This window comes from Oncorhynchus tshawytscha, linkage group LG22, assembly GCF_018296145.1.
Source record: "Oncorhynchus tshawytscha isolate Ot180627B linkage group LG22, Otsh_v2.0, whole genome shotgun sequence".
NCBI classification, from domain to species: domain Eukaryota; kingdom Metazoa; phylum Chordata; class Actinopteri; order Salmoniformes; family Salmonidae; genus Oncorhynchus; species Oncorhynchus tshawytscha.
In genome coordinates this window covers 7055480-7077854 of record NC_056450.1, presented here as the reverse complement: position 1 = coordinate 7077854, position 22375 = coordinate 7055480, and the positions used below count along the sequence as shown (strand labels likewise).

Sequence of the window (22375 nt, the reverse complement as noted above, 5' to 3'; positions counted from 1 at the left end):
CACTTTGGAGGGCCGCCTGCCTGCAGATACTCGTTGACAACTGGGTAGCCATTTTATTCCTCACACGTTTCTATTTTATTTGTATTTATTTAACCAGGTACAGTCAATAACACTATAGGGGGAAAACAAAAGTCTATATACAGTGTGGGCAAATAGCGTGAGGAGGTAAGGCAATAAATAGGCCATAGTAGCTAAGTAATTACAATTCAGCAAATTAACACTGTAGTGATATGTGTGCAGATGATGTGCAAGTAGAATAACTGGTGTGCAAAAGAGCAAAAAAATCAAAACAATATGAGGATGAGGTAGGCAGATTGGATGGGCTATTTATAGATGGGCTGTGTACAACTGCAGAGATCAGTTAGCTGCTCAGATAGCTGATGTTTAAAGCTAGTGAGGGAGATGTGAGTCTCCAGCTTCAGCGATTTTTGCAATTCGTTCCAGTCATTTGCAGCAGAGAACTGGAAGGAAAGGTGGTCAATGGAGGTGTTCGCTTTGGGGATGACCAGTGAAATATACCTGCTGGAGCGCGTGCTACGGGTGGGTGTTGTTATGGTGACCAGTGAGCTGAGATAAGGTGGAGCTTTACCTAGCAAAGACTTATCGATGTACTGTAGCCAGTGGGTCTGGCAACAAGAGCATACAGGTCGCAGTGGTGGGTGGTATATGGGGCTTAGGTGACAAACCGGATGGCACTGTGATAGATTGCATCCAGTTTGCTGAGCAGCGTGTTGGAGGCTATTTTGTAAATGACATCACTGAAGTCGAGGATCGGTAGGATAGTCAGTACCGTAATAAAACTCGCTAGACTATGTTAAATCTTCATCCCATAATATTGAAGGCAGTGCGATGGCACAGCTATCTTTAGACATATAGCCAGTAGCCACGCAAAACTAGGCCTATCTGAAACATGAAAATTCTCAATGAAAATCAGGTAGCCTATTACTGCTCTGGCAAAGATGCCTCCGTTGTAGAATTCTAAACTGTGTTTTATATGGATAATATCAATGTAGGTCTACTATGTTTTTGTCTGGCAATGAAAATTAAGTAAGCTAATCTGGATATAAACCCGCATTTGCGTGACCAGTGGTGGAAAAAGTACCCAATTGTCATACTTGAGTAAAAGTAAAGATAGCTTAATAAACATAAAATGACTCAAGCAAAAGTGAAAGTCACCCAGTAAAATCCTACTTGAGTAAAAGTCTAAAAGTATTTGTATTTAAATATATTTAAGTATTAAAAGTAAAATATACTTAAGCATTGAAAGTAAAAGTATAAATCATTTAAAATTCCTTATATTAAGCGACCCAGACAGCACCATTTTTATTTTTATTAATGGATAGCCTGGGGCACACTTCAACACTCAGACAGAACTTACAAACAAAGCATTTGTGTTTAGTGAGTCCGCCAGATCAGAAGCAATAGGGATGACCAGGGATGTTCTCTTAAGTGCATGAATTTGGCAATTTTCCTGTCCTGCTAGCCATTCAAAATGTAATGAGTGTCAGGGAAAATGTATGGAGTAAAAAGTACATTATTTTATTTAGGAATGTAGTGAAGTAAAAGTTGCCCAAAATATAAATAGTAAAGGTACCCCAAAAAACTACTTAAAAGTAGTACTTTCACGTATTTTTACTTTAGTACTTTACACCAATGTACACACCAATGCTGATGTCTGTCATTGGTCAACAATTAATATGAGCAACTTTTTGGTTCTGAAGCACAGATGAGATGTTTTTGAGACAATCATTTAGTACAATAACATAAGCATATATTAGAAGCCAGATCATACAGGCAAAGGTAGATAAAATACAAATGGTAGGCTATATGTATCCTATTAACATATACTACCATTCAAAAGTTTGGGGTCACTTAGAAATGTCCTTGTTTTTGAAAGAAAAACACATTTTATGTACATTGAAATACAGTGTAGACATTTTTAATGTTGTAAATGACTATTGTAGCAGGAAACAGCTGATTTTTAATGGAAGACGCGCATTATCAGCAACCATCACTCCTGTGTTCCAATGGCATGTTGTGTTAGCTAATCCAAATGTATAATTTTAGAAGGCTAATTGATCATTAGAAAACGCTTTTGCAATTATGTTAGCACAGCTGAAAGCTGTTGCTCTGATTAAAGCAATAAAACTGGCCTTCTTTAGACTAGTTGAGTATCTGTCCTCTTGCTCAGTTGTGCACCGGGGCCTCACACTCCTCTTTCTATTCTGGTTAGCGCCAGTGTGCGCTGTTCTGTGAAGGTACTACACAGCGTTGTACGAGATCTTCAGTTTCTTGGCAATTTCTTGCATACCTACATTTCTCAGAACAAGAATAGACAGACGAGTTTCAGAAGAAAGTGCTTTGTCTCTGCCCATTTTGAGCCTGTAATCGAACCCACAAATGTTGATGCTCCAGATACTCAACTAGTTCCATTAAAAATCTGCCGTTTCCAGCTGCAATTGTCATTTTCAACATTAACAATGTCTACACTGTATTTCTGATCAATTTTATGTTATTTTAATCAACAAAGATGTGCTTTTCTTTCAAAAACAAGGACATTTCTAAGTGACCCCAAACTTTTGAACGGTAGTGTATGTATGTATGAAAAATATGTATTCACACTCGTGACCCCCCCAAATCCTCCTTGAGGGGGGTTGCGACGCCCACTTTGAGAACCACTGGCTTGGAGCATGGTATTGTGGGTTTAAAGCAAAAATATATGTCACCGTCAAACACAGCTCTGGGAGACAAGAGAGACGGCCAACATTCACACATCAGGTACAACAGACAGCTTCAAAACAGTGCGAGTTACAGCTTTGGGATCCTAACTTTCATCTGTGTGCATAATCCAATCGGTGTAACTCGTAGTCAGACAAGAGACAGCCACAAACAGTCACAACAATCACATTCAGCCCATTCATTCAATTTGAACTGTGTGTGCTATTGGTGCATTGGTGCCACCCAGAGACAGCAGCTATACATGTGTCTATATTCATAGTGCTGCACGCTGTGCACATGCATGTATGTGTGCACCCATCTTACATCTCAGTGATTCTGCAGTGTGTATATACACACACAGTGAAGCATGTAGGCACTGTGTGTGACAACACCCATCAGCGTGCATTTAACGTGTGTGTCTGAGCAGACAACAGAATAGACTGGTGTGTATCGTACCTCTCAGCGATGCTGCGGTGTGCCCGGGACACAGAGGTCTCGATGTCGATGGGGTGGTAGCGAAGCCCCCTGAGCTCCAACGTCTCATCCAACTGGCCCACCACAAACAGGGCGTCATGCCGATCTAAGAAGGGGGGAAAAAAAGATGGTTCTGGTTGGAAAGCGCTATAATCCTTTCATCTGCATAACTGAATGATCAATCAACTGACTAAAACACGCCTTGCATGACTAAATGGAACTTCTCAGATTGGTTTAGTGTAGCAACCGACACCCAGGGTGAGAATCGCCACAATCCCAAGAAAGACATCTGACTTGGCAGAGTCCATAACATGCTCAATGCTAGGATGGTTACATTAGAAGGGTCCTTAACCTCCGGTGGACCCTAGTAGCTCGGTCCTCTTAACAAAGCCCAGGTATCCCGTCCTGGCCCACAGGGTGTGGGGCTCCCCGAAGCTCAGCCGCGTGTTGAAGTGGTCCGCCTGCAAGCTCTCCTCTCCATAGATGGTGTAGTAGCCACTGGAACTGTGGGGACTCTGAACCCAGATCTAAACAGAGAGAGGGTGAGGGAAATATGCAAAGGAGGTAGAAAAAAGAAAGTTAAGTAAAAGGCAAGGAAATGGGGGATGGGATTTGAACGGATAGTGGATTTGTTTAAAAAATGACAAGAAACTGAGTGGAATCCTCTGTGCAATAACTCTGTGCGATAACACCCTTTTCAGCCATTCCTCAACGCTGCCATGCCTTCAACTCTAGTGTCTGTCTGCCAACTCACCTCTCCAAGATGGGAATCCCCCAGCGGTCCCCTGGTCTCCGGGTTCACGATGATCACCCTCACCCCTGGAAGAATCTGTAGACACGAGGTTTGGGTTAGGGTTAACAGACAACTCCGCAGTTTCATCAATCCCAACAACGTTTTTGAACAAGCTCACTGGTTCTTCAGTACAGCAGCTCCATGACTGAACATGATGACAGGACAGCGTGTGTAACCTGACCACTTAGCTACCCTGATCAACAGTGATACTGTCAGAAACCCCGGGGATACTTACAGTGCCTGACTCCATGAGTGAAAGACTCTGGGGGGCACCTCGCTCCACCAACCTCACCCTGGAAGAGACACGGACAAGACAGACAGACAATGTCTCCGAATACAACACTAGTAAATTGCATTCTACTGTGGTCTCTGGCTCTGCAGTGTAGGCCACATGTTTTTCCTGTCAACGTGACCTGACCAGTTGAAACATCTGAGCTCTAGTAAATGTCAGCTATGCCTCGTCTTACCTGTCATGGCGGAGGGACTTCATGTCTACATAGACGGTGGAGGGGTCTGGTCCAGCAGTTCCCTAGCACAGAAACAGAGAAGATTTGAGGATTTTAAGCTTCATGTTTACCTGAGGTTAACCCCTGTAACTAGACCTAATGACGCAGTAAATTAGTAGGTGTGGGGTTATATATTTAGTCTAATGAGTGGTTGTGTGAGACAGGGGTGAAGTTCAAAGAAAGAGAGGGGGAGGGAGAGAAAGAGAGAAAATGAAAGATAGAGAGCACTAGAGAGAGAGGGTTAGACATCAAAAGCTGGGGAGAGCCAGAGAGAAAGAGAGAGAGAGAGAGAGAGAGAGAGAGAGAGAGAGAAAGTGTGTGTGCTGGGGCCCACCTGTAGGCAGATGGCTAGGTTGACCCTAGATCCGAAGGCTGTGCTGACCGCGCGAGGGGAGAGACCCAGGTCTTTAAACAGCTTGGAGAAGGACTGGGTCAGTGCCAGCCGGGGACGCTCCTCTGCTATCACCACACAGCTCCTCACACACGACAGATTCACACCCCGTGCCTGGAAATATAAACACATACTGGTCAAATCAAATTTTATTTGTCACATACATATGGTTATGTATTGGTCACATTGCAATACGAAAATGTATTTATATTTATTTATTTCACCTTTATTTAACCAGTTAGGCAAGTTGAGAACAAGTTCTCATTTACAATTGCGACCTGGCCAAGATAAAGCATAGCAGTTCGACACATACAACAACACAGAGTTACACAAGGAGTAAAACCAACATACAGTCAATAATACAGTATAAACAAGTCTATATACGATGTGAGCAAATGAGGTGAGATAAGGGAGGTAAAGGCAAAAAAAAGCCCATGGTGGCAAAGTAAATACAATATAGCAAGTACAACACTGGAATGGTAGATTTGCAGTGGAAGAATGTGCAAAGTAGAAATAAAAATAATGGGGTGCAAATGAGCAAAATAAATAAATAAATAAAATAAATACAGTAGGGAAAGAGGTAGTTGTTTGGGCTAAATTATAGGTGGGCTATGTACAGGTGCAGTAATCTGTGAGCTGCTCTGACAGTGCAGAGCACTGGTGCTTAAAGCTAGTAATACGAAAATACACACAGGTTGGAAACAGACAAAACACATTCAGCTACTGATGCATGCGGTGGTTAAGAAGTATCCTTTCATGACCCAAACTGTAAAATTCTGGCTCAGGTTGTTTTATTTTTCATATTGTCCTTTCCAGCACGGTTTCAACAACTATGGTGGATTTGTAAACCAGGACATCATCAGTACAGCTCAACTTGGCTCGGCTCAGCTCAGTAGTGTGAAAAGGGTAAGTGTGTGTGTCCCTCACCTTGAGTGCGTCAGTCTGCGTTCCCAGGCCCTTGGTGCAGAGCTCCATGACAGAGTAGGAACAGAAGGTGTCTCTGATCTTGTACTGGCTCAGGGTGCTCAGCCACAGAGGCAAGGACAGCTCCAACTCCATAGGAGGGATCAGGATGGACTGGTGACCTGAGTAGACACTAGACACACCAAGTATTTAATTACAATATATACTGAAATTGATCATCTTGCTATTACAATGGCCAACCTTACATACACACAAGACACTCACTGGGACGGAAGCAGCCTGTCTTTCAAATACTTGGATCGTTTGATTGAGCTTGTGAGCTGGATGGGCGGGGTTTGCACTATTCCATTGGTTACATTGAGCTAGCCAGACAAGCTCAATCAAGCACAGATCAAGTATTTTAAAGAAAACCAATACTATTTTAACTATATTTTTTAAGGACCAAAAAATTGACAGCTGTGCCATACAGGATGCAAATAGCTGGGAAGAGATTTCCAATGTACCGATTCCAAGGCACAACGACGCCAGATTCAAAACTTAAGAGTTTTCTATTTAAACGATCATACCAAATTCTTGCAACCAATAGAATGTTGTGTATGTATATATACAGTGCCTTGCGAAAGTATTCGGCCCCCTTGAACTTTGCGACCTTTTGCCACATTTCAGGCTTCAAACATAAAGATATAAAACTGTATTTTTTGTGGGACACAATCATGAAGTGGAACGACATTTATTGGATATTTCAAACTTTTTAACAAATCAAAAACTGAAAAATTGGGCGTGCAAAATTATTCAGCCCCTTTTACTTTCAGTGCAGCAAACTCTCTCCAGAAGTTCAGTGAGGATCTCTGAATGATCCAATGTTGACCTAAATGACTAATGATGATAAATACAATCCACCTGTGTGTAATCAAGTCTCTGTATAAATGCACCTGCACTATGATAGTCTCAGAGGTCCGTTAAAAGCGCAGAGAGCATCATGAAGAACAAGGAACACACCAGGCAGGTCCGAGATACTGTTGTGAAGAAGTTTAAAGCCGGATTTGGATACAAAGGTTTCCCAAGCTTTAAACATCCCAAGGAGCACTGTGCAAGCGATAATATTGAAATGGAAGGAGTATCAGACCACTGCAAATCTACCAAGACCTGGCCGTCCCTCTAAACTTTCAGCTCATACAAGGAGAAGACTGATCAGAGATGCAGCCAAGAGGCCCATGATCACTCTGGATGAACTGCAGAGATCTACAGCTGAGGTGGGAGACTCTGTCCATAGGACAACAATCAGTCGTATATTGCACAAATCTGGCCTTTATGGAAGAGTGGCAAGAAGAAAGCCATTTCTTAAAGATATCCATAAAAAGTGTCGTTTAAAGTTTGCCACAAGCCACCTGGGAGACACAACAAACATGTGGAAGAAGGTGCTCTGGTCAGATGAAACCAAAATTGAACTTTTTGGCAACAATGCAAAACGTAAAATTTTTTGAACTGTTAAAAAAGTTTGAAATATCCAATAAATGTCGTTCCACTTCATGATTGTGTCCCACTTGTTGTTGATTCTTCACAAAAAAAATACAGTTTTATATCTTTATGTTTCAAGCCTGAAATGTGGCAAAAGATCGCAAAGTTCAAGGGGGCCGAATACTTTTGCAAGGCACTGTATATACATACATACAACCATCCCAGCTCTGCAGATTTTGCTGCGAAGAGACAGAATCATTAGATCACTTGTTTTGGTACTGACATATGTAGCTTGTTTTTGGTCGCAGGTTCAGGAACGGCTGAAGAATTACAACATTTACCTGGAGCTAACTCTCCAAATAGCACTGCTGGGTGATTTGAAAAGTCATAGTCATTCGATCATTAATATAATAATACTCTTAGCAAAACATTATCTTTAATTTACAATCTGTAGAAACAATGAGAAAAGAAAGGTTCAGAACCTTAGTGAAACATCACAGCACATTTGAAAAATATATGGAAAATAGAAATAAAAACTGGACGGTGTTCAAAGATAGATGGGAGGAGTTGAGTGGAGCTGAAGGGTGGGGCTACTGGAAAATACTCATGTAAAATAAAAAATATACTGTGTCCGTAAAATGTATATAGTATGTATACGTCGGAAGTAGAAGCCTAAGTATTGTTGTCCAGTAGTTTACTCCAATTAGGGGAGGGAGGATGGGGTTACTGGAAAATAATAAGGAAAAAATATGTATTTACCCAAAAATATATGGGGGATCGGAAATGATGCAGACAATTACATTGATAAATGCCACAATCTATCTGCAATATTAAAGCTGATCCACCCCTCAAATAATAATAAAACATATGCATATCTATATATCTATGGAATCATGTAGTAACCAAAAAAAGTGTTAAACAAATCACAACATATTTTATATTTGAGATTCTTCAAATTAGCCACCCTTTGCCTTGATGACAGCTTTGCACACTCTTGCCACTCTATCAATAAGAGTGCATTAACCTGCAATGCTATTTCCAATAGTCTTGAAAGAGTTCCCACATATGCTGAGCACATGTTGGCTGCTTTTCCTTCACTCTGCAGTACAACACATCCCAAACCATCAGGTTGGGTGATTGCGGAGGCCAGGTCATCTGATGCAGCACTCCATCACTCTGCTTTTTGGTCAAATACCCCTTACACAGCCTGGAGGTGTGTTGTGTTGAAAAACAAATGATAGTCCCACTAAGCCCAAACCAGATGGGATGGCGTATCGCTGCAGAATGCTGTGGTAACCATGCTGGTTAAGTGTGCCTTGAATTCTAAATAAATCACTGACAGTGTCACTAGCAAAAGCACCCCTACACCATCACATCTCCTGCTCCATGCTTTATGGTGGGAACTGCACATGCAGAGATCATCTGTTTATCTACTCTGTGATTCACAAAGTCACGGAGGTTGGAACCAAAAAATCTCAAATTTGGACTCATCAGACCAAAGGACAGCTTTCCACTGGTCTAATGTCCATTGCTCGTGTTCCTTGGCCCAATCAAGTCTCTTCTTCTTATTGGTGTCCTTTAGTAGTGGTTTCTTTGCCGCAATTCGACCATGAAGGCCTGATATACAGCGTCTCCTCTGAACAGTTGATGTTGAGATGTGTCTGTTACTTGAACTCTGTGAAGCATTCATTTGGGCTGCAGTTTCTGAGGCTGGTAACTCTAATGAACTTATCCTCTGCAGCAGAGGTAACTCTGGGTCTTCCTTTCCTGTGGCGGTCCTCATGAGGCAGTTTCATCATAGCGCTTGATGTATTTTTGCGACTGCACTTGAAGTAACTTTCAAAGTTCTTTACATTTTCCGAATTGACTGATGTCTTAAAGTAATGACGGACTGTCGTTTCTCTTTGGTTATTTGAGCTGTTCTTGCCAGCAGGTTTTCATCAATGATCTCTCTGTACTTGAGTCAGAATCAAGGGAAAGATGAACGTAGTAGTTTCCCAGTCCCTGCCGCTGAAAAACATCCCCACAGCATGACACTGCCACCACCATGCTTCACCAAAGGGATGGTGGAAGGTTTCCTCCTTGGCATTCAGACCAAAGAGTTCAATCTTGGTTTCACCCAACCAGAACATTTTGTTTCTCATGGTGGGACCTTTCCAAATCTATATAAATATATATATTTACAGTTGAAGTCAGAAGTTTACATACACTTAGGTTGGAGTCATTAAAACTCATTTTTCAACCACTCCACAAATTTCTTGTTCACAAACTATAGTTTTGGCAAGTTGGTTAGGACATCTACTTTGTGCATGACAAGTCATTTTTCCAACAATTGTTTACAGATTATTTCACTTATAATTCACTGTATCACAATTCCAGTGGGTCAGAAGTTTACATACACTAAGTTGACTGTGCCTTTAAACAGCTTGGAAAATTCCAGAAAATTATGTCATGGCTTTAGAAGCTTCTGATAGGCTAATTGACATCATTTGAGTCAGCTGGAGGTGTACCTGTGGATGTATTTCAAGGCCTAACTTCAAACTCAGTGCCTCTTTGCTTGACAGCATCGGAAAATGAAAAGATATCAGCCAAGACCTCCACAAGTCTGGTTCATCAACAATTTCCAAACGCTTGAACGTACCACGTTCATCTGTACAAACAATAGTACACAAGTATAAACACCATGGGACCACGCAGCCGTCATACCGCTCAGGAAGGAAATGCGCTCTGTCTCCTAGAGATGAACGTACTTTGTGGCGAAAAGTGCAAATCAATCCCAGAACAGCAGCAATGGACCTTGTAAAGATGCTGGAGGAAACAGGTACAAAAGTATCTATATCCACAGTAAAACGAGTCCTATATCGACATAACCTGAAAGGCCGCTCAGCAAGGAAGAAGCCACTGCTCCAAAACCGGCATAAAAAATCCAGACGACGGTTTGCAACTGCACATGGGGAAAAAGATTGTACTTTAATGACCATCGTTATGTTTGGAGGAAAAGGGGGAAGGCTTGCAAGTCGAAGAACACCATCCCAACTGTGAAGCACGGGGGTGGCAGCATTATGTTGTGGGGGTGCTTTGCTGCAGGAGGGACTGGTGCACTTCACAAAATAGATGGCATCAGGAGGATGGAAAATTATGTGGATATATTGGAAGCAACATCTCAAGACATCAGTCAGGAAGTTAAAGCTTGGTTGCAAATGGGTCTTCCAAATGGACAATGACCCCAAACATACTTCCAAAGTTGTGGCAAAATGGCTTAAGGACTACAAAGTCAAGGTATTGGAGTGGCCATCACATAGCCCAGACCTCAATCCTAAAGAAAGTTTGTGGGCAGAACTGAAAAAGTGTGTGCGCGCAAGGAGGCCTACAAACCTGACTCAGTTACACCAGCTCTGTCAGGAGGAATTGGAAAAAATTCACTCAATTTATTGTGGGAAGCTTGTGGAAGGCTACCCGAAATGTCTGACCCAAGTTAAACAATTGAAAGGCAATTCTACCAAATACTAATTGAGTGCATGTAAACTTCTGACCCACTGGGAATGTGATGAAAGAAATAAAAGCTGAAATAAATAATTCTCTCTACTATTATTCTGGCATTTTACATTCTTAAAATAAATTGGTGATCCTAACTGAACTAAGACAGAGAATTTTTAAATGTATTTGGCTAAGGTGTATGTAAACTTCCGACTTCAACTGTATATATACATACACACTATTTGAAGCCAGGTCTTACCTGGAGAGGCACCACTGTACAAAGCCCAGGCCGCAGTAGGGGTCCAGACAGATGGCTATTTGGCGCGAGGAGTAGAGCTCACACTGTAGCTTGATGGAGCGACACAGAGTACTGACCGCCGAGTGGGACATCTGACACACGCATACACACCACAGACAGAGACAAAAAAGGGAGAGAGAGAGACAGAAGACAGAGAAAGAAAGAAAAGAGATGCATTTCAATATATAATGTGCAAAACAATTACTATGGTGTGTTCCTAGTGGATACAGTATTTAAGTGTACATAGACATTGAGCAAATATACTTTTGGTCTGTTCATGTTACTGCTGAGCCCTTACCTTGACCCCGGTCAGCATGCCTGTGGTGGAAACACTGAAGTCCAGGTAGGCCAGCATCTCTGCTGTGGGGGGCTTGTAGAGCTGGGGGGGCCGCCTCCTGGGGAGGTCGTCTAGAAAGGGAGTGGGAGATTGAACTTAGGAAAAGATACGACCGTCTCAAAAGGTACGACTCTCACAATTAACAGCGGGTTCACTTCACTTCTCTCCTTGCGGTGAGCTTTGAATAGGTTACCACCAAATATCTCAGATCAGTACCTGTGTCTATGATAGTGGGCCAGGTCTTGACGTTGACGCTGGCAGCAGCCTCTCTGGACCGGAGGATCCTCATAAGGGGCTGGGTGGTTAGGATACAGGCTGCTTTACTCACCTTTAACACAGACAGAGACAGGGACGTTAAGAGTAGATGGGGGCTCATTTTTCAAGAACATTTCAGCGCTTACCAAAGTGTTCTTTGTACAACTATATGCATGTCTACATTTTATGTTGATCATTGAGGCCAAGCATCTTTTATAAAGCTGTTATGGTGGCTGTAGTTGACTCACGTCGATGATCATGCGGACTGTGGGCAGGGTAGCAGCCAGGTTCTGGGGGTGAGGGGGCCGCACTGTTACAGGGATCACCCCCGCGTACAGACAGCCATAGAAGGCAGCTATCAGATCAATGCCTGGGGAGAGGGAGGGAGAGAGATGGGGAGGGGGGGGGCTTTTAACAATAGCATATAACTGACTATTCTAAGGACTAGATTTAATTGAGGTGAGGAAGGCCAGTCGCAGCAGTCAGGTGTGTGTGTGTGTGTGTGCGTGTGCGTAGCTCCTCACCAGGAGGGTATAACAGCACTACGTTGTCTCCAGTGTTGAGGCCTCCTCTCTCCATCAGGGCTGAGGTTATCTTCTCTGCTCTCTTATGCAGCTGACTACATGTGGCCGTGCACACCGCTACCCCCTGCAGAATGGAGGTGGGAAAACAGATACCATATACACAACAGAACGGCTGCAGCTCAAATTCCCAGGAAAGTCTAGCAATTGTGACTGACCGGGGTTCGAACCTTGATCTCCTGCATGGTACCTGACTAATTAGCCCACTGAGCTGAAGGCACCGCAAATCATCCAGACGCTGTTACTCGTCAAGCGAGCACGGTTCCAAACTACCTGCCTAACACGACCATGTTAATGCTTTGAAGCTCATAAAGAAAACGTGTGAACATGAATGTGTGTGTCGTACCTTAGCGTTGAGCAGCACATAGAGGACGTGGTCAGGGTCGGTCTGGGCTCTCCACTGTAAGGCTTCAGACAGAAACTGGTGCTGAGAGAGAGAGCGAGAGAGCACGAGAGAGGAGAAAGAGGGAGAGAAAGAAGAGAGAGAAAGCCGAGAGAGGGGGTGAGCTGTGAGAGCAGTCAGGATCATTCAATACTGATATTACGATTTCAGTTCAGGACTTTTCAGGGCCAATCACACAACCAAAGACCAGAGTACAAGAACAGGACGGTAAGGGTCACTGTAACTGGGGAGGGAGAACAGTTACAGTAGCAGGCAAGCAGCCACAGTAAAAACACACACTGACATAGTGAGTTCTCAGTTGCTCCCTGGACGGTAGCATGCTGAGCTTGATTCCCTTCTCAACCACAGCCAGCAGCAGAGGTGTACACTCAAATGACTATCACTGCAAAGCAGCACATCTGACAGAGGCAACAGGAGCCGAAGCAACACCCAGCTCAGCTAGTGGTAGACTTACCATCATGGTGGGCCAAGAACAGAGCTACCAGCGCCACCGACAGTAGAGACAGAACACAACACAACCTTAGGACAGGAAATCAGCAATAGTCACCCCTCCCTGACTCCATACCAGATATAAGGATCCTGCGTGGCCAACCTCTTTCGTACAATAATAAGGTTTAGTCAATGCTGGTATAATCAGTTGTGATGTGGTTTCTTCCAGGCGTCAGTCTGTTTAGGAGAGAAGACAGACAGTAGGGGCCAGCCTCACCAGGTACATTAAGGTCTTACCTTCCTGACCAGGCCCTCTTCCTCCAGCACTCCCAGCTCTCTGCCTGCAGCCTGGGCCATCCTCTTCCCCGCTACCAGGTTACCAACCATGATAGAGGCCGGGCCCACACCAACTGTACAGGATAGGAGGATGGGTGAGTGAGTCAGAGATACACAAAGACTGAGACATTAGGCTAGCCAATCGCTATCACCCTGTTCTGTATACAAACACACAAAAGTTCAAGGTGCGAGACACAATCCCGAATCGCGCCAGTTCATGGGGAACTGAACCTCCCCCCAACATTCAGGACAGCCCATCGTCTTTACCTGGCTGTTTCTGTCGTGGTTTGGGCAGGTTGGTGACGCAGGTGTGTGGACAGAGGAGGATGTTACAGGGGTGCAGGTTCCCCTCTAGGAAGTTCTGTTTGGTCTCAGAGATGTGGATCCCTCCCAGCGGGGTCTTGGGTAACGTGTTGGCCGGAACCAGGGCCAGACAGTACAAACCCACCTGATGAATACTGTCTATGGCCTGCCGAGGAAAACACAGCATAAATGGTCATGTTCAGCTAGGTGTGCTAACTAACAGTGTACATATCGATAGAAGATGGTGTACCCAGCTATACATCCATCTAACTGTAACTGAAAGACCGATGCTATCCTAGATGAATGCTTAGGTGACATGCCAGGTGATGTGACAGGGTACCTGTAGTACTCGGCTCATCCACTGGAAGCTGTCCTCTTCACTGGCGTCAGGCCTCTGCTCTGCTACGATCACTATCCTCTCATCATAGAACACGGTCACTGAAAACACAGCGATCCTACACCAGGGGAGAGAGAGATTAGAGAGAGGGAGGGTCAGTCGGCAATAACACACAACCCTGTGAACTACCATAACACACACACACCAAAAGCAACGTACTCTGACAACACAACACACAGTACATCAGGGAACACCGCCACAGAGAACACAGTGATCCTGGCCCCGGTGCCGAGAGGAAGGACAGCACGACCCCACACAGCACGGCACACTTTCATACCACGCCCTCACGCCGCCCTCTTACGTCACTTAAGGTCAGCACCACACGGAGACTACATTTGAAACGGATCCAAAACGTTTTCTCCAGTGTCGTGCCTACTAAACAGGACCCAGAGGCTTCTGTATATCTCACCTCCCTCCTCAAACCACACTGCTACAAAAGGCACACTTGAACACAGCATGTGTACATTCACACGAGAAACCTGAGCCCTCTGACACCCACCTCCCCCTGTAGACAGTTTTAACAGGCTCCACGGCCAGGGCGGTGGCCACCAGGTCATCAGCATTGTGTCGTCTACCACTGACCGTCAGGAGCCCCTCGTTCTTTCCCACTACAAAGACCAGACTGCCCTGTGGAGAGAGGGAGAAGATCTTCACCTACTGCACATCAACAGACTAAAGAAGCAAATTCTAGATGGACAGGTTTTTTTCTATTCCTCCAGATCAGTAGAGAGCCTGGTCCCAGATCTGTTTGTGCTCTTGCCAACTCCATAGGTGTCAAGCCAAACTGTCTGGCCTCACTGCAAACTAGAAGCGTGAACTTTTTATCATTCAGCCAGACTGTACGGCAGGACAATTCCATAAGGAGTTGGCAAGAAAAAGGACTGGCACCCAGGCTAGCTCAGCATGGCAAGTCCAAGGGGGACTCAACGTGGTCTTACCGGCCCTACAAAGCCCAGCAGGCCAGTCCTAGTGAAGAGGATCTCTCCTAACGGAGCTCCAGCCTGGTTCACGGGAATCACCTGCATGGAAGACAGAGGGACACACGTTCAGTTATGGGGTTTACGGAAGGGGCCTGTATTAAATATATTTCATCGTGACCATCGTTTCAAAAACATCACATTAACAACACTTTTTTACTGTCAACACAACTCCTCAACTCCGTTTAAAGAGTAGAGAGTCCATAGGCAACCATGCCCAGTGAAGAATAAAGGTGGGGTAGAGCTTTTAGAAGTGTAATGCTCTGGCAGAGGAGTATTGTTTTTTTTAAGGTTGATGGCTACACAACAGTGCCAGTACACCACACGGCGGCCAGAGACGCAGAGGCTTGATGAGAGAGTACGGTAAACAGTCCTCTCCTCACCTCGAAGGTGTTCTTGGTGACTCCAGGTAGGCCGTAGTACATGGTTCCGCCAGCCCTGGAGTTCAACACTATCTCTCCGATCTCATCTGTCTTACAGAGCTGCGGAGGGCCGTCTGGCTTCACGATACACATCAGAGCTGAAACACGAGAGGACAATGACATTAGGGCTAAAACACGAAAAGCACACACACGTAAGAAACTAACTTCCGAAGCGTCTTTGGGTCCAAGATAAGCGCGATATAAAATCTATGTATTATTGAAGCAATGACTCGAACGCTGAGCCAAGTAGACTTAACACCAGACATTGACATGACAGTAAAAGCCCCACTGTTAAAGTAAGCCAGTGAGGAACAACTGTGAAAAGGAATTGAACCGTAACAGTACACAAACAGAATGTAAACACGTGTACTGTAGTGTGGTGCACGGTGAAGTCAGTTCGCTGACCTCCAGGCATGACATGGCCCACGTCCTGTACAGTGAGGGCAGAGTTTTTATCCTCTGTGTTGACCCTGATGACCCCGTGACTCAGACCGCCCATGGACAGGATGGCTCTGGCTGGGAGGGCTGCACCACGGGCACCAGGCCTGGAAGGGGAGGGAGGGAGGGGGAGATGGAGAGAGAGGGAGAGTAAGGGCAAAGAAAATACGGGAGTGTGACGGCTATGGAGACATGAGACACGTTTTCTCAATTGATGTGAGGAAGATTACTTTATTGTTCATATACTACATGAGCACTGGAAATGGGTTGTGTGTACGATTCCTTAGAGGTTGTATGTACAGTATATATATATATATATATATATATATATATATATATATATATATAGTGCATCAGTAGCTGTGAACTGGTGCAGTGTAGTACCTGCGGATAGCCACAGTGAGGGCTTCAGGAGAGGAGGCACAGGGGCAGATGACCTCCGGCTTTAACCCGTGAGACTGGAACACGTTGAGGAAGGCGTCGCACGACGACACGGACCCTGACGGACATCCCAAATACAGTGAGTGTGTGTCAATATTCACACACACACAATGCAAACTTGACTATACTTCCAATGTACTTTGATTAAGGTTAGATACAGTGCCTTGCAAAAGTATTCATCCCCCTTGGTGTTTTTCCTATTTTCTTGCATTGCAACCTGTAATCCAATTGAGAATCTGTGGTATGACTTAAAGATTGCTGTACACCAGCGGAACCCATCCAACTTGAAGGTGCTGGAGCAGTTTTTCCTTGAAGAATGGGCAAAAATCCCCGTGGCTAGATGTGCCAAGCTTATAGAGACACGCCCCAAGAGACTTGCAGCTGTAATTGCTGCAAAAGGTGTCTCTACAAATTATTGACTTCGGGGGGGGGTGAATAGTTATGCATGCTCAAGTTCTGTTTTTTTGTGTTGTTTGTTTCACAATAAAAATATATTTTGCATCTTCAAAGTGTTAGGCATGTTGTGTAAATCAAATGATATAAACCCCCCCCCAAAATCAATTTTAATTGTAAGGCAACAAAACAGGAAAAATGCCAGGGGGGGGTGAATACTTTCGCAAGCCACTGTATGATTGTTGACCGGCGGATGCACTGTAGCTTACAAATACTAAATCACAGTCTACCTTTGTAAATAAAGCAAGCACACTTCATGGCTTGCCATGTATATGTGACTCACAGGAAAGGTTGTGTGTGTGTGTGTGTGTGTGTGCCCAAAGCGTCCATGTGTATGTAGCCCACGCACGTGTGTGTTACTCACAGGGGTTGGCTCCATCGGCTACTATGAGCATGCGTATGGAGGACAGGTTGGTGTCTCTCTGGTCCCTGTGAGCCATCATAGCCCAGTGGAGGTCACGACACTTCACCAAGGCGACACGTGCTGCAGGGAGGGAGGAACAGTAGGGACAGCTCAGCCTCTCACACATAGTAGTTAATGACACAGGCGCTAATGCCAATTCTACACATTTAGGTTGTGTTCATTAAGGCACAAAATGGAAGAAACGTTCCAAAACAGAGTGAAACCGAGAGGTAATATCTGAATTTGCTCAATAAGAAACGCTTGTTTTCATTTCCCAGCAGACAACATCTTAAAACATTTTGCTACAATGTCTCCTAATGAACCCGACCCAAATTACCTTAATCCATAGTATGCAGTTTAGGATGCTAGTCTCTATGCAGTTTACAATACAAATGCTAACTGTAGCCTTACCTTTGTGTATGTGGACCCTCTGCACCCAGGACATGGGACAGGCCTTCATGACAGCGTAGGGTACAGTGATGGTGTGGATCCTGTTCATCACACTGGTTAACACCCCGTGCCACAAACCCATGTCCTTCTTACAATCTAGCACGTTGACCAATGTTTCTCCTGAGAGAGGACACACACACTCAATTGAAATACTTGATGTCAATCCACAAATTACATTACAGCCACGAAGGATTCCAACATTTCAACAGTTACAGATACTCGGACACTTAAGGATAGCGAAAGCAGCTTCTCCATATAGCTAGGCTGCCACAGGGCATATGATAATAGCTTTATATCACATGATAAGTATGTAGGCTACAATAAAAGTAAACTAATTATGGACAGGGAAACACCGTGTTCCAGGAACAGTCTTGCTGCCTGCCTCTGTGGATTCCCCTCACAGGATCTAATGTTCTCTGAGACACAGAGGCTAAAGTTCCCTTTGTCTAACAGATGATCTGAGTAGAGAGAGGAGAGAAGAGAGACAGAAAGAGACAGAGAGAGTACAGGAGAAGAGACCTCAGGCCCGATCAATTATTTAACCTGAGCGTGAGTATTCATGGTGAAGACAAGAGTAACAACATCACCCTAACCTCCTACAAAGGTTCCAGTTCCTTTAGCTTCTTCATGCTCCTCCTTGCATAATTCACAAACTAGTTTTGGGTCATCTCTGTGTATCTAGGTTACTAAGAGGGCTTGAGTAGATATATTGTCACTAAAACAATATGTGTCGGTGTGTGTTTTTCATGTACTGACCTTCACAGTAGTTGCAGGCCTGTGTCAGGGCCTGGCAGTGTGTCAGCAAGGCTATTTTAGACACGGCTACTCCCATCACTGTGCCCTCTTTACTGGCCTTGTACTGGAAGAGCAGAACACACACACACAGTCAGTCATAGAGTTAAATTAATTCACAAAATAAATCTGCGATACACAGCATAAACAGAAAGACAAACGATCATATTTTTGTATTTATTTTTTCAAATCTGTCAAATACACGTATAAATGGTCTGTATACTTCCCACAAGGACGCTGGTCTCACCTCGATGTAAGCTGTGTCTGTGTTGGCGGTGGGGATGTGGGGCTGCCAGTCTTTAGAGGGCTTGGTCAGGTACTTGGTGTCTGTCACAACCCACTTCATACGGGGCCAACCTGGGAGGCAAAACAACAACATCATCAGCGGACACAGGACAATACTAGAAGTCAGTTTGACGACTGGACAAAGATCCACCGTGGATCGAAACCTTGTAGCTTTCAAAAAGGTGGTATTAGGACCATTAGTGTGTAGGCCTCATTTCATTCATATGGGACAATGGATGTACAAATGTACATCTACCCACAGATAAACAGTATGATGAGCAATGGGCTCCTCCTAATGTGCCTAGCTAATGAGTCCCAGAGAGAAAGTGAGCGGGGTGACAACTGCAGTGGAGCATTTTGTGGTGTGTGCTGACCTTTGAACTGCATGATCTCTCCCTGGGGTGTCTTGGGCAGTCCTTTGAGACAGATCTCGCTAGTCAGGGCCAGGCCTACCCCACAGCTGCCCAATAGGAAGCCAATCTGAAGACTGCCTGCGTCCTGGGATGTGAAACACAAAGGTAACCATTACAAATTGACAGAAAATCTATACTGCCACTATTGGTCTGTAATGAGTCAGGTGACCACGTGGATCTAGCTATGTTGTTTGTGTTGCTATAGCTGGTAAGAACTGGCCCATGTCTACTGCATAGTGACTGAAAGCTGGATTTATGCTACTCTGATTTGATTTGGTTATTTGTCAGGAACCAAATATTCCATGAGATTGAGCTACATAGCTAACTAATGATGTCACTATAAAACACTCAACATCCTTGTCCCTTACCTGTCTAGACAGTGGTACCTCTATGGGTACAGGGATGACCTCTGCTAGGAGACAGCCATAGAAGGCCACCCAGAACATAGCAGGGTCACTGTTGGGGTACACCAGCGCCACCTAGGGGGCATAGACACGCAGTACAGTTTCAGAAAGAGCACCACACGTCACAACGGGAACATCTTACATTGTGTATTGTGTCGTCTGTGCATGTGCAATGCATCTCGAAGACACGTTTCACGTTTTTGAATAAAGATCAATCAATCAAAGTGGTCAAGTGGGAAGAAGAGGAATATCCCGTCTGAACCGCTGTGTGTTTTGACCACGTACCCTATCTCCAGGTCTCAGGACAGGCTCGTTCTTGGTGCCCAGTTTGTTCAACAGAGTGTAGGCCAGCTTCAGACTGCGGCTCCACAGTTTACCTAAGGGAGAGAGAGAGAGAGATACATACACCGTTGGCACAAGAGCAATTTCTTAGAGGAGATTAAAACGACTTGAGTTCTCCATAGATTGACTGAGAGGAGTGTGATCTTTGGTGTCGATGAACTATGGTAGCACAAGTCACAAACTAAAAAGGTCAGATCTGAGACACCCGCAATCCTCCTCCCACCTCGGCAACAGCATCCTCCAGGTCTGGGTTTCATGTTGCACTTGTAATGACTGGGAAGCCCCCTACCATGTTGCGTGTAGAACACCCACGTTTCAGGAAATCATTCGCGAGCTATTGATTGTTTGATAGCCCAAATGTCTGGCGAATATCGAAACTCAAGCCAACTTGACCACGTTTTTTTTCACCAAGCTTTTCGCTTTGGATGTTTTTATCTGCTCTTAACGCGCACCTGTCTGGTAAGGTTGAACGCCTCCTCTCCTACTCAGCCTCCCGAAAAAAGCTGGTGTGACACCTACTCCCGTTGCCTGCTGCACTGCTGTTTGGATCCCACCCATCGATCTGTTCCCCGTCTGCCCTGGTCTGTCTCCCTACCCCCGGCACACTCTCCAGCACAAACGCACACACCGCAGACTTGTGAATTTACTGAATTTTATGTAGGCTAATTAACTTGTGAAGCTTATTACATGAACTTACTCAAACGCTTTAATTAACAAGTATAGGACTACTATTTATTGATTTTTTTATCTCAGACTTTTATAGCCTACTGGACTCAGAGAGCTACTCTCTCAAGTTAATTTGAGTGAGTGAGTGACTCTTTGAACTTACAATGGCTAGCCCCAAGTCATTTGTATTATTTTCATGTGCTTTATGTTACTTGCCCTATGACTCCTGCGTGCTTTGTTGACTACAAACTTGCTTGTTTACCCGACCGTGGGACAGACAATGTTTGTTCCCACACTCGCGACTCGACTCTCTACTGGTTACTTCGGACTCTTGGCCTCCCATCCTATTCTAACCACCTCTCGCTGGCTTTGTATTTGTGTTACCTGATGAATTTGCTGTACAATACGATCTTGTTACCATCTGATGCACATTCAAATGTCATAGAGAATCAACACTGCAGAGCTCTCCCTGTCCTCTGCCGTGCCCTGATTGTATTACTGCTGATGATATCTGGAAATGTGCATGTACACCCTGGGCCATCTACTGTTGCTAGCCCCAATTCTGATTTATGCTCTGACATCTGTTTCACAGATTTCTGCTCTCGTAAAAGCCTGGGTTTTCTGCACGTTAACATTAGAAGCTTATTACCTAAAATTGAAAGTGTGGGTTCACAGCTCCAATCCAGATGTGTTGGTCATTACTGAGACGTGGCTAAGAAAGCGTGTTTTGAACACTTGATGCTAATCTTTCTGGTTATAACCTTTTTCTGCAAAACAGATTTCCCAAATGGTGGTTGAGTGGCAATCTTTACCAAGGAACCCCTTCATTGCTCTGTTGTCTCCACCAAGTCTGTCCCCAAACAATTTGATCTGATGGGTTTAAGCATTACACTTTCAAATAGCTCTTTCTTGACTGTTGCTGGGTGTTATCTTCCACCAATAGCACCGGCGTGTACCCTACCTGCCCTAAGCTCTCTCCTGGCCTCTTACACGGAGTCTGAATTTGTCCTGCTAGGTGACCTAAACTGGGACTCCCTAAATCTCTCTCAGATTATTACCAATCCCACAATGTATGACTCCAAATACCCAGAAAAGGCTACTCTCCTTGATGTTATCCTCACAAATAATCTGTTGTAATAATCTAATAATCTGTTTTCTGTAATGACCTTCATGATCACTGTTTACAGCCTGTGTTCGTAATGGCTGCTCAGTGAAACAACCTGTCCTGATTTGTCAGATGCTTGCTGAAAAACTTTAATGAGCAAGCCTTCCTTCATGACCTGGTCTCTGTAAATTGGTATAGAATCAGCTTGATCCCCTCTGTCGAAGACGCTTGGACCTTCTTTTTTAATATTTTCAGTGGTATCATTAACAAACACGCCCCCATAAAGAGAAATTACAATAAAAAAAAAGGTTCAGCCCCTGTTTTGACCGTGATCTGGTAGAGTTACTCCACCTCAAGAACACCATTTGGCGAAAGGCTCTGCACACAAATACTTAGGCTGACTGGCTGTCGTTCAGGCAAATGAGAAATAAGTGCACTCAAGCTATCTAGAAGGCCTTAGTTAGTTACTTTAAGGAGCAGTTTTCCCTCTGTGGGTCTAACCCAAAGAAGTTCTGGAAAACAGTGAAAGACCTGGAGAAGAAACCCTCCTCCTTACAGCTGCCCATGGCCCTTAATGTTTTTATTTTAAAAAGTAATTATGATTTAACTAGGCAAGTCAGTTAAGAACTAATTGTTATTTACAATGACAGCCTAGGAACAGTGGGTTAACTGCCTTGTTCAGGAGCAGTACAACATATTTTTAC

At 44.3% G+C, this 22375-nt stretch overlaps 1 protein-coding gene across 6 annotated transcripts in view; it reads right to left on the bottom strand.

The window, feature by feature from the left end:
* The window catches only part of dip2ba (disco-interacting protein 2 homolog Ba), a 74550-nt gene that overhangs the window by 3704 nt on the left and 48471 nt on the right, over positions 1-22375 (bottom strand). For 3 of the 6 annotated variants that reach the window (XM_024383865.2, XM_042303621.1, XM_042303622.1), the window contains 29 exons: positions 19844-19935; positions 19523-19633; positions 19116-19239; positions 18704-18813; positions 18421-18523; positions 17626-17784; positions 17176-17295; positions 16302-16416; positions 15885-16024; positions 15441-15577; positions 15019-15099; positions 14580-14707; positions 14024-14138; positions 13648-13849; positions 13342-13454; positions 13070-13093; positions 12559-12639; positions 12156-12279; positions 11880-12001; positions 11593-11704; positions 11338-11447; positions 11001-11131; positions 5810-5978; positions 4826-4996; positions 4453-4514; positions 4221-4278; positions 3947-4021; positions 3545-3719; positions 3175-3298 (listed from right to left, as the gene is read on the bottom strand). In XM_024383865.2, coding sequence (XP_024239633.1) covers positions 3175-3298; positions 3545-3719; positions 3947-4021; positions 4221-4278; positions 4453-4514; positions 4826-4996; positions 5810-5978; positions 11001-11131; positions 11338-11447; positions 11593-11704; positions 11880-12001; positions 12156-12279; positions 12559-12639; positions 13070-13093; positions 13342-13454; positions 13648-13849; positions 14024-14138; positions 14580-14707; positions 15019-15099; positions 15441-15577; positions 15885-16024; positions 16302-16416; positions 17176-17295; positions 17626-17784; positions 18421-18523; positions 18704-18813; positions 19116-19239; positions 19523-19633; positions 19844-19935 — 3388 coding nt within the window. Of the gene's footprint in view, positions 1-3174; positions 3299-3526; positions 3720-3946; positions 4022-4220; positions 4279-4452; positions 4515-4825; positions 4997-5809; positions 5979-11000; positions 11132-11337; positions 11448-11592; positions 11705-11879; positions 12002-12155; positions 12280-12558; positions 12640-13069; positions 13094-13341; positions 13455-13647; positions 13850-14023; positions 14139-14579; positions 14708-15018; positions 15100-15440; positions 15578-15884; positions 16025-16301; positions 16417-17175; positions 17296-17625; positions 17785-18420; positions 18524-18703; positions 18814-19115; positions 19240-19522; positions 19634-19843; positions 19936-22375 lie in introns of those variants that run through there. The other 3 variants (XM_042303623.1, XM_042303624.1, XM_042303625.1) reach the window with 2 other exon arrangements.